The sequence below is a fragment of the Coenobita brevimanus genome, chromosome 73 (genome assembly GCF_032717465.1).
Source record: "Coenobita brevimanus isolate Jiangsu-jjx chromosome 73, ASM3271746v2, whole genome shotgun sequence".
In the NCBI taxonomy this organism is placed as follows: domain Eukaryota; kingdom Metazoa; phylum Arthropoda; class Malacostraca; order Decapoda; family Coenobitidae; genus Coenobita; species Coenobita brevimanus.
In genome coordinates this window covers 32,775,808-32,790,807 of record NC_137026.1, presented here as the reverse complement: position 1 = coordinate 32,790,807, position 15,000 = coordinate 32,775,808, and the positions used below count along the sequence as shown (strand labels likewise).

At 44.3% G+C, this 15,000-nt stretch overlaps 1 protein-coding gene across 5 annotated transcripts in view; it reads right to left on the bottom strand.

The window, feature by feature from the left end:
- The window catches only part of LOC145407440 (uncharacterized), a 296,453-nt gene that overhangs the window by 276,246 nt on the left and 5,207 nt on the right, over positions 1-15,000 (bottom strand). For 4 of the 5 annotated variants that reach the window (XM_080278367.1, XM_080278371.1, XM_080278369.1 and 1 more), the window contains exon 3: positions 573-854. In XM_080278367.1, the coding sequence (XP_080134493.1) occupies positions 573-854 (282 nt within the window). Of the gene's footprint in view, positions 1-572; positions 855-1,202; positions 1,240-15,000 lie in introns of those variants that run through there. The other variant, XM_080278368.1, reaches the window with a different exon arrangement.

Genomic DNA, 15,000 nt, shown 5'->3' with positions numbered 1-15,000 from the left:
CTGAATAAAATCGTCTGGTACAAGCAAGAGTTAAAGGGGACGTCTGCAGGATCCACGAGGTTAAAATTCACACGAACTGTAAAATCAAACCACGAAAATATCCACTCCACAACCCAATATTATAAGTAACGACACAGCAGCGACTAGTAAAGCATTAGATTAGGCTAGAGGCTGGCACTCTGGGTTGAGATTCACTTAAATAACTTACGATAATTTCCCTCTCGTAACTTAAGATTTACTAGTACTGAGAGAACACATGCCAAGTGAAGATGCTGCACTTGAGCCGTACTCTTGCTAGGTTTTGGAGACTCCCTACCACTTCTTCCTTACTAGTGAACTTTAGGATAAGGCACGTTAATATTCTCCAGTGCTTTTTTCTCTATTTCCATATAATACCATACGGGAGAATATTCAGGTGTAGTATGTATACGATATCACTTAGAAGAGGTGTTAGAAAGTCTCCTAAGCATACTAGAATACGTCCTCCTGCCCTCCCTGCCCAAATAAATCTTAGTTACGAAAGGAAATCGGCCGTAAGTGTATTTGCGACCCAAACATTCGAGTCAGCGTACCTGTAGGAGGGCGATGACAATTCTGGTCTTGCCGGACTGGACGGCGATGGTGCTTATGGTGGTAGTGGCCCCCGTAGGAGCTAGGGACGTCCTGCTGGTGCCAGACGCCCTTGACACCTGCGAGGCGGAGGTGGTGCGACCCCCACCAACGCCCCCCTCGCTATCCGACACCCCCGGGGGCGTGGGGGAGGTGGCAGACCCCGCCCCTGTATCCGACATGTTCTCAACACTGTCTGGCGCACCTTTGGCTCCTCTAGAGGCCCGCCAGGCACCGCACCATGGCTGTTGGACCACCACGCATTAACCCTCAAAGGACCTGACAAGCTACTGTATTCTGACTACCGTCAGACGATTTTATAGCAGTGGCTTCCAGTCCTCTAAAGGTTAAAAAGTTTCCACTAACCCTTTCAGGACGTTTGAAAACTTAAACTATTTAATTCTGGATATCGCCAGAAAATTATATATTTGCTTGAGTTTGGCTTCCCGTCCTCTGCGGGTTAGACACTTTCAACTAACCCTTTCAGGACGAAGGAAATAAAACTATTTTATTGTGGCTACCGCCACACAATTTTTACTGAGGCTATGAGTGTCCTGTTTCCGTCCTGTAAGGGTTAAATCACACGAACTCACATGTGCCTCCTGCCTCTCCTTCCCTCACGGCTTCTGTCTCACCACTAAATATACCCGCTGGTGTGGGTGCCCAGCTGCTGCCCCTCGCCACGGTGGGGCGGTGCAGCGCTGACGACACACCCAGAATTAGCACCCACCACCCCACTCGCACCCTTTACAATTATTACCAACACTATACTCCCTCCACTTTAACTTGGTCTAAACTGCCGTCTCTGTCATTATACTCTGTTCACTTTAACTTGTACTAAAACTGTTATCTCTCCATCTCGCAGGCTGAGGTGTGGCGAGAGATTACAACACGATGCCAGTTACGATGCAGTCTAAATCTTGTCCTTTATTCCCGCCACTATAATCTGTCCATTTTAAGCTTGACCTATTACTGCCATCTCTCCATCTTGCATACTGAGCAGCAGCAAAAGATTAACAATAGAACACAGCGTAAGTCACGAAGCAATGCCAGGGAAAGGATGCAGTGCCGCAGTCCCGTCTTTCTTCTTCCTTTGAGCAGTGAGCTATAAGCCGCAAAGGGACGAAAATATCCAAGCTGAGATGCATGAAGTACTAATATTACTATGGCACTCGATCTCACGGTGACTAGTAGAGAGAACGGTGATACGGTGATTATCCTAGGAGCACCATAATTATCCTAGCACTTGGATACGGTGCCACAGGGGATAATAGCGAGCATGGTGGTAATCCTAGAAGCATTACACTGGCTCGCAGCAAGAGTACAGCTGTTATCCTAGGAGCACCACATTGTCCTAGCCTGGGATACGGTGTCACAGTTGCTAGGAGTAAAAGTACGAAGATTATCCCAGGAGTACTTGGGTAGGATTCTTCAAAGGTTATCCTAGCAGCACTTGGGCAGGGGTTTCCAGGGGTTATCCTAGGTGCACCAAGGCAGGACTGAGCGTGGATTATCCTAGGAGGGCTGAGGCATGACCATCCTAGCCCTGACGAGGAAGGAGCGGCCACAGCAACAGCAACAGACGCAGCGATGGGCAGGGCGGGATGAGAGCCACCCACCCACGTCCGCACCTTACGCCGTGGGGTCGCCAACTGACAGACTAAACAGAGAGAGAGGGTGAGCAGAGGAGCTCAGCGCAGAAGTCCCTCACAGCCGTATTCTCATCAGTAAAGGAGCCTCTCTTGCACTTCCTCCTTACTGCTTTATTCTCAGCCGTCTTCTCATCAGTAAAGGAGTCTCCCATGCACTTCTTACTAGTTCATTCTCAGCCGTATTCTCATCAGTAAAGGAGCCTCTCTTGCACTTCTTCCTTACTACTTTATTCTCAGCCGTATTCTCATCAGCAAAGGAGCCTCTTGCACTTCCTCCTTACGGGTTACTTTATGTCCGTGGCTAGTTAACATTTTCTTCCATATGTTATTTTATGAACGCTAAATCAGTATTAAAAAGGCGGTCCTAATGGACCCAGGTTCGAACCCCAGTTGGGGCAGGGAACAGTTTAAGGCTTTGACTTTACTGATAAACCAGAAAACCCGCCGACATGTAAAAATACCCACGCTAATATCAATTCACCAGTCCTGCATGACACAGCCCTAGCATGTATTCGATATGGACGGTGGGTGTTAGCGCCGAAGTGGTGACTTGTGGAGGTGTGTAGGAGGACTACTGGGCCTTGGGATGCCTATGCCCAGAGGTGGAAACAATTGAAAAAAAAAATACAATAAAAAAATAAATCCGAATCAGCACAAAACCTCTGTGTATGTCTTTGAAAGTGAGAGAGACTGATGTGTGGCCTCTGTCATATTTACAAACCTTCTGAAAGTGTGTGTGTGTGTGTGTGTGTGTGTGTGTGTGTGTGTGTGTGTGTGTGTGTGTGTGTGTGTGTGTGTGTGTGTGTGAGAGAGAGAGAGAGAGAGTTGTGTGACCCCTATCATATTTACAAATCTTCTGAAAGTGAGAGACTGATGTGTAAATCCTATCATATTCACGAATCTTCTTAATTCTTCACTCATGCCAGTATACCACGAGTTGAGTGAATGTGAAAGAATTAATTTGGAACCATATTCACAAACTTTCTTGAGCTTAAGCTGTGTGTGATTTTTTTCCTTAATATTTCGTCTTCGTTCACAAATCCACTGAACACTTGCATAATTAAAGACAAAGTGCAAGAGTATGAAAATATGAGAGAGAGAGAGAGAGAGAGAGAGAGAGAGAGAGCAACAGTACTTTCTACCTGCCAAGACAGGTAGAAAAACAACTTAATCTACCACAATAGGAACTTCAGACGAGACCGAATATGCATGCACATTTGTTGGCAACACCCATACGAGAGAGAGAGAGAGAGAGAGAGAGAGAGAGAGAGAGAGAGAGAAACATCAGTATTTTCTATCTCACATCAAAAACTTCCAAACATAATCTCCTCTCCATTTAAAAACCTCAATTACGAATACGCGATTTTGTCGGCAACATCCATACCCTCTCTCCTAGCTTAACATCCCCTCCAAGAAAAGAAAATAATAGAAAAACAACAGCAAATAATAGTACTTTCCACCTACTAAGAGAGATAAACAAACAAACAAAAAAGCCACATATCACCCTACGATCGAGATGGGAATGAACTCGTGAGCATATCTGTCGGCAACATCCACATGCCCTCCCTTCGAGAAAATATACAAAAATAAAATATAAAAAAAAGAAGAGTAAACAATAGTACTTTCCACCTGCCACCTGAAAATTTAATCAACAAACAAGAGAGAGAGAGAGAGGTCCTTGTTTGCTTATTTACAGACACTACGGCGGTGAAAGCACATTGCCTTTGCGGAGAACACCAGGAGTAAACAATAAACATTAACCAGCGACTTTGGCCTCTCTCTCTCTCTCTCTCTCTCTCTCTCTCTCTCAACCTACCTACTACCTTCATGCCTACCTACCTACCTGTCTGTCTGTCTTCCTATCTATATCAATCTACCGTTTTATCTGAATGCATCTCTCTCTCCCTCTCTCTCTCTCTCTCTCTCTCTCTCTCTCTCAATCTACCTACTACCTTCCTGCCTACCTACCTACCTGTCTGTCTGTCTTCCTATCCATATCAATCTACCTTTTTTATCTGAACGCCTCTCTCTCTCTCTCTCTCTTTCCTACCAACCAATTTCATTCACCTTACGACACAAAAATAGTGTGGATCAGATATACCCTTATTTTTACCCTATTAACCCCTCCAGCCAATTACGATTTTTTTCACTATTTCCCTATTATTTCCTGACTATTTTTCTTCGCTGGGGAGAAAGAGAAGTGAAATGAAAGGAAATGTGTCCAATTTTTTTACATGACACTTTGCTGATACTTCTCCTCCACTTGTCCCTTTCTCTTCCTTTTTCTGGATCCTACTCATTCCATTCACTGAGATGATGATGATGATGATGATGATGATGATGACAGTTCAGCAGAGGAAGCAATGCCGAAGATGATGGCTATGACGACGACGATGATGATGATGGTGATGAAGATACTGATTAAAATTATGAAGATACTAACACTGATGATGATGATGATGAAGATGCTAACAATGATGATGATGATGACGATGATAAGGAAGACACCAACACTGAAGACGATGATGATGTAAGGAGCACCAATGACCTCAAAAATCAACTGCTAATTAGTGTTATATCTGTTACCTGCCATATTGCACCTTGTTCACCGATGCAGATGGGTGACTGTGAGTGGCTATGATGATGATGATGATGATGATGATGTTAGGACCATAAGTTACCACAAAAATTACCTATTAATTAGTGATATACATGTTACCTGTCCTCCTACAGCTAGTTCATTCAAGCAGATGGTGAAAGTAGACAGGGGAGTTGAGAGGAGTCACCGCTGGACTTGGTAATGAGGCATGTGATGACCCTGAACTAGCGGATTGAGATGACTGGGGGGCCGAGACACGGATGGGGAAAGTAAAAGTGAAGGGGGTGGATGAGTGCCTTGCTGAACACCACCACCACCACCACCACCACCACCACATCTGTCCTCCGTTGTCATCGTAATTGTCGCCCTAACTCTAATTCTTTGTAATATATGGGGTGGACAGGGTACAATAAGGGGAAATGGAAATCTCCAGTCTTCCATATGCAACAGCCATGTCCTGACATCTCGAAATAATCGTATCATGACTATGGCTCTATTTCGTTGTTTCATTGGGGGAAAAAAAAAAAATCCAAGCTCTCAGCTTCGGATTCTTTTAGCAGTATAGTACTGTACAGTGTATAGACAGACCGATAAACAGACTGACAGACAGATGGATAGACACAGATTTTATTTGGATAACGCCACACGACTCTATTCACCAAGGAAAAGCGTTCATGGTGATAGTTTTAACATCTTCACCCCAACGGACATCTCACATCCTACTATTGCTACCACGACACAGCTCACTAACTCACTAACTCCTACAATATAAAGATACCATCCTGAGCTAAATAAACTCACATGAAAAAAGGAAGAATCAGAATCAACGAAACATCTAGTAGGGAAGAAATTACCATATGCCTCTTTCACCAGCAACAGTGTGGGTGGACGTGGGGTGATAGGGATGGGAGGGAAGGAGTTTGCAGGGGGGAGGATAGGGGCTAGGCGGGGAGATAAGAGGGGATGGAGGAAACGGGAGGTGGAGAGTTGTCCTATATATGATTCACCACATCTGTCGATCGCCATGTGCTCGTCTCGTAATTCGCTAAACGATAAATTATGAAAAACAATAACCATACTCTCAATAAATCATGCTCAATCCTTTATTAATAAATTGGTGGGTACGATCGAAAACAGAAGTAGAAACAGATAAATAAAGAAGTATTATTAGATTTATTAGGCCGGTAAAAATAGGTCAAATATTTTCTCACATAATTCTAGTCAGGATTTTAATACCTGGGAGAGAGAAAGAGAGAGACAGAGAGAGAGAGAGAATGTGTGTGTGTGTGTGTGTGTGTGTGTGTGTGTGTGTGTGTGTGTGTGTGTGTGTGTGTGTGTGTGTGTGTGTGTATCAACTCTGAAATCATATATATTTTACCAATTTACTTTATTTCAGCCCCGTCCTATATTTTCCTGCGTTAATATTATCAATTTGCCCCCAATTATGTGTAACAGTGACGGTGGATGGAACAGCTTAACTTCATTGTAAGCCTGGAGAGTTTAATGACCTGGCCCACACACCCACACGCTCTCTCTCTTCCTCTCTCTCTCTCTCTCTCTCTCTCTCTCATACCAATATTCCCTCAGTACAGCTACTCTTCTCTCTCTCTCTCTCTCTCTCATTATATTTACCTTTACACAAATCAACATCATTACCACCTTCACCATCAATCATAACTCTCTCTCTCTCTCTCTCACACACACACACACTCACTTCCCCAATCTAAAACACTCTCTAAGTCCCTTACTCTCCCCACCCTTCCACACACCCATCCATCTCACTCCCCTACTCTTCCACCCTCTTTCACCTCCTTTAACCTACTTTCCAACACCCTCACCCACCCACACACCTACACAGAGGTTGCCAGTGGGTGTCGGAGCATCGCCCTCTCCCAGCTGTCCTCAAAGTGGCAAAATCTTACTATTTGTCATTATCTTTATGCTAATTTAAGGCTGGTTATCATTTAGGTTATCATTGGTCTAGAGTGTCTTAACTTTGCAAGAAGAGATGTAGACGGAATCATTATTATTATTATTATTATTATTATTATTATTATTATTATTGTACAAGTGGATGGAGTGGTTGGTCAGTGGGGTGTGCCAGCGGAAGTAGATGGGAATGGTAGTGCTTTGGTGGACATCTGTGCTGGTAAGGAGTTGGCAATAGCCAACACCTACTTTCGTCATAAGATGATCCACCGGTATACATGGAGAGTAATGAGGAGGATGGATGGTGAACTTGTTGAACGAAAGGCAATGATAGACTACGTGTGTGTGGATGAGCGAATGAGAAGACAAGTGTTGGATGCAAGGGTGTGGAGAGGGTGGGGGAATGGAGTCTCGGACCATCACTTAGTGATAGCCAAGGTAGAGCTGCAAAGAAAGTGGTTGAGGAGGCGAAGGGGAAGACAGGAGGAAGCAGCTCCTGTGAGAAGAGTGGAGAAATTGCAAGATAGTGAGAAGAGGACAGAGTATAAGAGCATAGTGGAAGAAAGATTGGGAAGGTATGAGCTAGAGCAGATGGAAGGGGTGGAAGACGTATGTAAGATATTCACGGAAGAGATAAGCGCAGCGTGTGAGGCGGTTTGTGGAGTGAGGAGGAGATGCAAGGGTGTGCAAGGGACGGCATGGTGGAATGATGAGGTGAAACGAGCTGTGGAACAAAAGAAGAAGGCATATGGTGAATGGTTGGCGAGTAGAGGTAGGGGAGAAGATGAGAGAGAGAAGAGAGAGGTATATGTGAGCAGGAGAAGGGAGGTTAAGAGACTGGTGAAGGAGAGTAAGAAGAAAGTGGATGAAGAGTTTGGGAGGAATTTGAGTGTGAAATGGAGGGAGAGTAAGAAATTGTTTTGGAAGGAGGTAAAGAAAGTAAGGCAGTGTGAAAGGGGAAATAGTAGGGGAGTGAAAGATAGGAATAATAGATTGTTGGTGGAAAAGAGAGAGAAATTGAGGAGATGGAAGGAGCACTTTGAGGATTTGTTGAATGTAGAGAGTGAGAACAGTGTGAGTGTAAGTGGTTGGGGAATGGCTGGGAGAAGAAGAGATGAGAGGAGGGAGGAAGAGATCAGCAGGTCGGAAGTAGTGGAAGCGATGAAGAAGATTATGCTGGGAAAGGCCCCAGGAATTGATGGAGTGTGTGGTGAAATGCTTAGGTATGGGGGTGAGATTGTTGTGGAGTGGATATGGAAGTTGTGTAGATTGGCTTGGGAAGAGGGAAGGGTTCCAGAGGACTGGAAATCAGGTATAATTGTTCCTCTGTACAAAGGAAAAGGGGAGAGAGAAGTATGTGGTAACCATAGGGGTATTTGCCTTCTTAGTGTGACTGGTAAAATATATGGTAGAATACTCATTGATAGGGTTAGGCATATGACATAGGAGCTAGTTGGAGAAGAACAAGGGGGATTTAGGAAGGGAAAAGGGTGTGTAGATCAGATATTTGTTCTAAGATGTTTAGTGGAGAAGTATCTAGAGAAGGGAAGGAAAGTGTACGCTGCTTTCATGGACTTGGAGAAAGCTTATGACAGAATAGATAGGAAAGGTATGTGGAAGGTATTAAGAATATATGGAGTGGAGGGGAAATTGTTGAGTGCTGTGAAGAGTATGTACGAGGGAGCTAGGGCTACGGTGCGAGTGGATGGTGAGCTGAGTGAGTTCTTTGATCTCAATGTGGGACTGAAACAGGGGTGTGTAATGTCTCCATGGCTGTTTAATATATATATGGATGGGGTCGTAAAGGAGGTACAAGGTAGGGCAGTGGATGTGGGGGTGGCCCTAATGAATGAGGGTGAGATTTGGAAGCTTCCGGTGTTGCTGTTTGCTGATGATACAGTATTGTTGAGTGAAGATGAATGGGAGTTGCAAGGTTTGGTGAATGAATTTGGGACAGTGTGTAGGAGGAGGAAGCTGAAAGTTAATGTAAACAAAAGTAAAGTTATGGTGTTTGAGAGGAATGAAGTCACAGAGTGTGCAGTGAGGTTGGATGGTGAGGATATGGAGAATGTGAGTGCATTCAAGTACTTGGGTAGTGTGATGAGTAAGGATGGAACTTTGGGGGATGAAGTACGTGAAAGGGTACAGCAGGGAAGGAAGGTTGTTGGCACACTGAAAGCAGTGATGAGAAATAGGGAGGTGAGTATGGAAGTTAAGAAGTCACTGCATGATGGTATTGTGATCCCTACCCTGACGTATGGAAGCGAGGCGTGGACCTTGCAAGAGGGGAACAAGTCAAGAGTGAGAGCAGTGGAAATGAGTTACTTGAGAGGAGCATGTGGAGTGACATGGAGGGACAGGTTGACGAATGAAGAAGTGAAGGAACGTTGTGGGGTAGATGTGGATGTGGTTGAAAAGATTAGGAGAAATACACTGAGGTGGTTTGGACATGTGGAGAGGATGGAGAATGAAACACTGACTAAGAGGGTGTATGTAGGTGAGGTGGAGGGGGGGAGAGGGAGGGGTAGACCGAGGATGAGGTGGAGGGATGGAGTTGAGAGGTATATGAGGGAGGGGGGGGTGAGTTGGGGGGAGGGGAGTCAAATGGTGGGTGACAGAGTGACTTGGAGGCGTTTTGTCTACGGCCACCCTTTGCGGGATTAGGGCGTCGGGCTATAGATAGATAGATAGATAGATAGTTATTATTATTATCATCATCATCGTCATCATCACCATCACCATCATCATCATCATCATCACTACACCACCATCACCACTACCATCATCATCACCACCACCACCGTCACCACCATCACCACCACTACAACCACCACCACCACCATCATCATCATCAGTCCGACTCCACCAAACGAAGGGGTGAAGTACTACAGGATCGAGAAACTTCAAGCCAGCTGCGGATGATATTAATTTTACACTGGCAGATATAAATTGGTTTAGAATAGGTCACTGGGAGCTTCAATACACGGGTTCTTTGCACTGGTGGAAGTGGAAGGAAGGTGTGAGTGAAGAGGAGAGGTAAGGGTGGTAGGGGGGGTAGGTAAGGGTGGGAAGGAGGACAGGTGAGGATGAGGGGGACAGGTAAGGGTGAGGGGGAGGAGAGGTAAGGAGAATGATAGGTGAGAGGGTGAGAAGTAGGGTAGAAGAAGAGTAATAGGAGTGAGGATGAGGAGGAGGGCATATGAGGAAGAGGAGAACTGATGAGGGTGAGAGGAGCAGATGAGGGTGAGGGTGAGGGAGGGGTGGTGTGTGTGCCAAAGGTATGCATGGTGGTGGTTCTTGGCTGCCAGGAAGATGGTGCTCATTCCTCACCTCGATGTTAAGCTGATGTGGTAGTATTAAGCTGCCTCGCCATGGCCTCACATCCACTTCCTCACATTCTTACTCCTCATCTGAATACCAGCCACACAAGCACCTACTCTCATCATCCCAGCACATCCTCACACATCTCTTCACCACACCCTAACATACAACAGGCACAGATATAGGGGGCAGGAGCTTGAGGGGTGTACGTCCCCCTTATTCTTGACAGAAAAATTATTAGTCGCAACAAAATGTCAACGTTATTTACCAAAATATAAGCAATAGTATCACACATATGTTACTACAGAATCATTTAACTGAAATGGGCGATTTGTAATAAATTATAAAGACTTTGGTAATGACTTGGTGACAGATGGTGGCGACCATCATCCACACACTCTATGTAATGCTGCCAACTTCTTCCTTCACTATTATAATTCTTTTTCTGATTCCGCCCTCCTCTCTTGCTATTTTTCCCATCTTTCCGGTCATTTTTTAATACCCTTCTTTCCTCTTCAGATGGCTTTACACTGAGTGACAAGCCTAATGGTTTCCTGTAAGTCAGGAAACCATTTACAACGCTGGGTGGTAACCATATAACCAACCCATACGTGTTCCTTAGGTGTCAAGCAAGTGGGTCGGAGGAGAGTTAGTGCCCCTCAACGTAAAACAACTAACACAAGGACAAATGGCCACTCCTTAGGGGATAGTGGCGTATGGCTATAAATAGATTGATAGATGGTAATGAGTCAGACTGAACAGAAAGTAATACGCTTAATTTCGCTAGGATTCACGTCCCCCCTTCATCAAAGTGCTGGATCCGGTCCTGCACAAACACATCCTCAACATCAGTACTGAAAATTCTCATCCCACAAACACACTCCCACATCTTCACACCTCACCACAGAACACACACTTATTTTACACATCACCAAACACCTCAGGGCAAGGATATTCTCACCCCTCGTTTTCACACACACACACACACACACACACACACACACACACACACGCACGCACGCACGCAACAGTCATAATACTTCGTGGGTGCGAGAAAGATTAGCATAGGTGAAAGTGTGGGCGGAAGGAGGTAGACTAAGTGTGTGTGTGTGTGTGTGTGTGTGTGTGTGTGTGAGAGAGAGAGAGAGAGAGAGAGAGAGAGAGAGAGAGAATTATGATAGGTGAAAGTGAATGGGCGTGGACGAGAAGAGACGAAGGGAGGAGGTGAAGGAGAGAGAAACCTACTGAGAAAAGATTAATATTAAAGCCGTCAGGTACTGTACAGAGGGAGTGAGGCCAGAAAAAGAAGTCAATAATCCATTTACACTTTTTTCTGTGATTCTGTGGCATGATGTAGGCTCCCTAACACCTTTTCCTTAGCGATTTATTTTTGGGAATGACTGGTTTATGTCCTTTAGCACGTTATTTATGCATACGGCGATAGCAGAAGGATTTACGTAAAAGCACAGGACGGTAAGGTGTAATGAACAGAATAAATCGCTTAGGAAAAAGTGTTACGGGGCTTCCTCAACCTGGGGAAGTGACCACCCTCCACCCAGGCCTTCATGCATGGGAAGAGTTATAAGTCTGTCTGTATGTCATAAGGGAGGCATGTTTGGGGAGAGACCGTCTGAAATCTCTCTCTCTCTCTCTCTCTCTCTCTCAGATCAGGGGAATGAGCAGATGCACATGCTATTTATCATACAAACGGAGGATCCAGAAAAGGAGATAATAATGAGAGAGAGAGAGAGAGAGAGAGAGAGAGAGAGAAGTGTGAACTGTGCCAGAGAGGGTTTGGCCATTTGCTCATTTTTTGCCTCTTATAACCAGCGTGCAAACACACACACACACACACACACACACACATTCTACTTAGTTGCTTTTTATGCTTCTTATAACTGGCGTGCAAATACTCACACACCAGCTCCCTCTCTCTCTCTCTCTCTCTCTCTCTCTCTCTCTCTCTCGTAGGGAAGTAAGTAAAGTTATTGAAGGAAGGAAAGAAAGTACGTAAGTAACTAAGGAAGGAAGGAAGGAAGGAGGGACGGAAGGAAGGAAGGAAGGAATAAAGGAAAGAAGAAGGAAGGAAGGAATAAAGGAAAGAAAGAAGTAAGGAAGGAAGGAAGGAAGGAATAAAGGAAGGAAAGAAGATACCAGGGAGCCTCCAGAGCCCACGAATCCGGAATAGGGTCACAAATGCATAAGGTCAGGAAGGATGAGTCACAGGTCACCGGGGTCAAGTATACGAAGATGGGAGAAAGTGCTGTCAAAGTTTCATCATCATCATCAGAATTAACATCACTATCATCGTCGTCATCATCATTACAATTCACACCACTATCACCGTCATCATCATCATCACCATCACCATTATCATCATCATCATCAAAATTAACACCACGATCACCCTCATCATCATCACCATCATTATCACAATTAACCACTATCACCGTCATCGTCATTACCATCATCAAAACCACCTCCATCATCGTCATCATCACCGTCTAATATGATGACGATGATGATGTACAAAAAAAATACAGTCATATCAACAGTAACAACAGTAACAAAAAAAACATTACAACATATTACTAGACATAAAACTCATAACACTATCTTAAACATCACCTTACTCTCCATCTACTCTTCAAAAACAAACACAGAGCAAAAAACTAAAGATAAAAAAAAAAAAAATGAGGTTTATTATACATCCAAACAGCTTGTCATTTTGTCGAGGTTGAGAGGCGTCACATACTTTACTAATGAAGTCGAGTCTAATGGTCGTTTCACCTTTATATCGCTAAGTGGGGTCGAAACACCTAATTTTTGGTCATTTAAGGATCTGTGGTTATTACGTACGTTTAGCCTGCATGCCATAGTTTAGAACGCAGACAGCAAAAATATAGGAAAGCCTGATACGCTCCATCAGTCAACTACTTTTAAAATCATCAAATTTTAGTCTGCATTCCACTTAATTTCACGCTTAAACACACCAGCCTCAAGGTTAATCATTACCAACACACACACACACACACACACACACGTCTATCGCTAAATACAGAGTTCTAAATTAAAGAGCAGGTAAATGGGTTAATGGTGAACCTAAATGGGTGTGTAATGGTGCTTAATGTCTACCCAGGACATGCCAACACATCTCTCTCTCTCTCCCTCCCTCTCCCTCTCTCTCTCTCTCTCTCTCTCACACACACACACACACACACACACACACACACACACACCATACCTAAACTATCTCAATTACTAACCAGAATATGATGCTAACCACGAAGATCTGCAATGAAAAAGATGCCAGGCCAGAAGAATATCCTACTGTGTCACTGAACTACAAGAAATGGGTGACATAAGGCTGAAAATCTCCAAATTAAAGTGAATAAACTATACCCTAAACACAGGAACAAGTCATCACGCCTAATTCCACACACACTCACCTGTCTATATAACAAATTTCATCTCTTTCCTATTAACCTAACTATCTTGAAGTACATCGTAAAACTTCGTAAATTTCCTCACCTACTTATTTAACTATCTGCCATCGACAAGTTCATTTATCTATCTTATCTATCTATCTATCTATTTACAGACGCCTTGCATCCCGTAAAAGGTAGCTATAGACGAATTACCGCCATGTTACCCTGTCCTTTGTCATCACACTGCACTCTCTCCAACTCATACACCCCTTTATCATGTGTCTTACCACTCCATCCTTCCATCTCATCCACAGCCTCCCTCTCTCCCTCCCTACCTCAATCTCACACATACTCTCAGTCTGTCTCATTACCCATCCTCTCCACGTGGCCAAATCATCTCAAAGCATTTCTCCTACAGCTTTCATGCACAACCATATCAACACCACAACACTCCTTCACTTCTCCTACAGCTTTCATGCACAACCATATCAACACCACAACACTCCTTCACTTCCCTCTTCATCTGCCTGTCTCTCCACATAACTCACAAGCGCTCCTTCACTTCCCTCATCGTCTGCCTATCTCTCCACGTAAATCACAAGCGCTCCTTCACTTCCTCCTTGGTCTGCCTGTCTCTCCACCTAACTCCACATGCTCTTCTCAGGTAACTCACACAGATAACAAAGACTCCCGTAATTCTCCTTTTTCTTACCTTATTTAGCACTCCTCTGCCACCCTCACATCCACTGCCAGTCAAACAGCTCAGTTCGACTCCTAATATCCCCGTTCTTCCCTTCAAACGCGCAAAAACACATGAGAAAAAACACGGACAATCATCAATCACACTAAACAAGACGAAAGCCTGTCACTCAATCCGAGAAACAGAAGCACATAGCCAGCAAGCGTCCCCTAGTGAGTTGCCAATTAATTTTCTCTAACTGATTAAACCAAAGACTAAGAAACAGTATTATCCTCGCCTTTCCTGTCTCCCTACCCACATAATTTCCTCTTCATTATTGTCTTATTTAATATTTTCGGGAGGAACTTAGGATTAGTTGGTAGAAAAATTGTTTGATACTGATGGACGGTATCTGCGTACACATTTCACGGCATGACACCACGACCCCCCACACATACACAGCTCAGTTGCCATATCTTTTAATGTATCCTGTCTATTTATGTATCTATCTATCTATCTATCTTGTATCAGATGCCTTAATCCTGTAGAAGGTGAAGTTACAAATTAATCATACACATTCGTGTCACCCTGTTCTGACATCCGGTTGCCCTTTCTCCAACTCAAACACCCCTCTCTCATATACATCTCCACACCATCGCTTACTCTAATCATTGATCTCCCCCTCCCCCTTCCATCCCCCTACCTCACTCACATGCACTCCTGGTCAGCCTCTCCTTCTTCACCTCTTAATTAACTCCTAACTTCCAAACCTAAAATGACGCT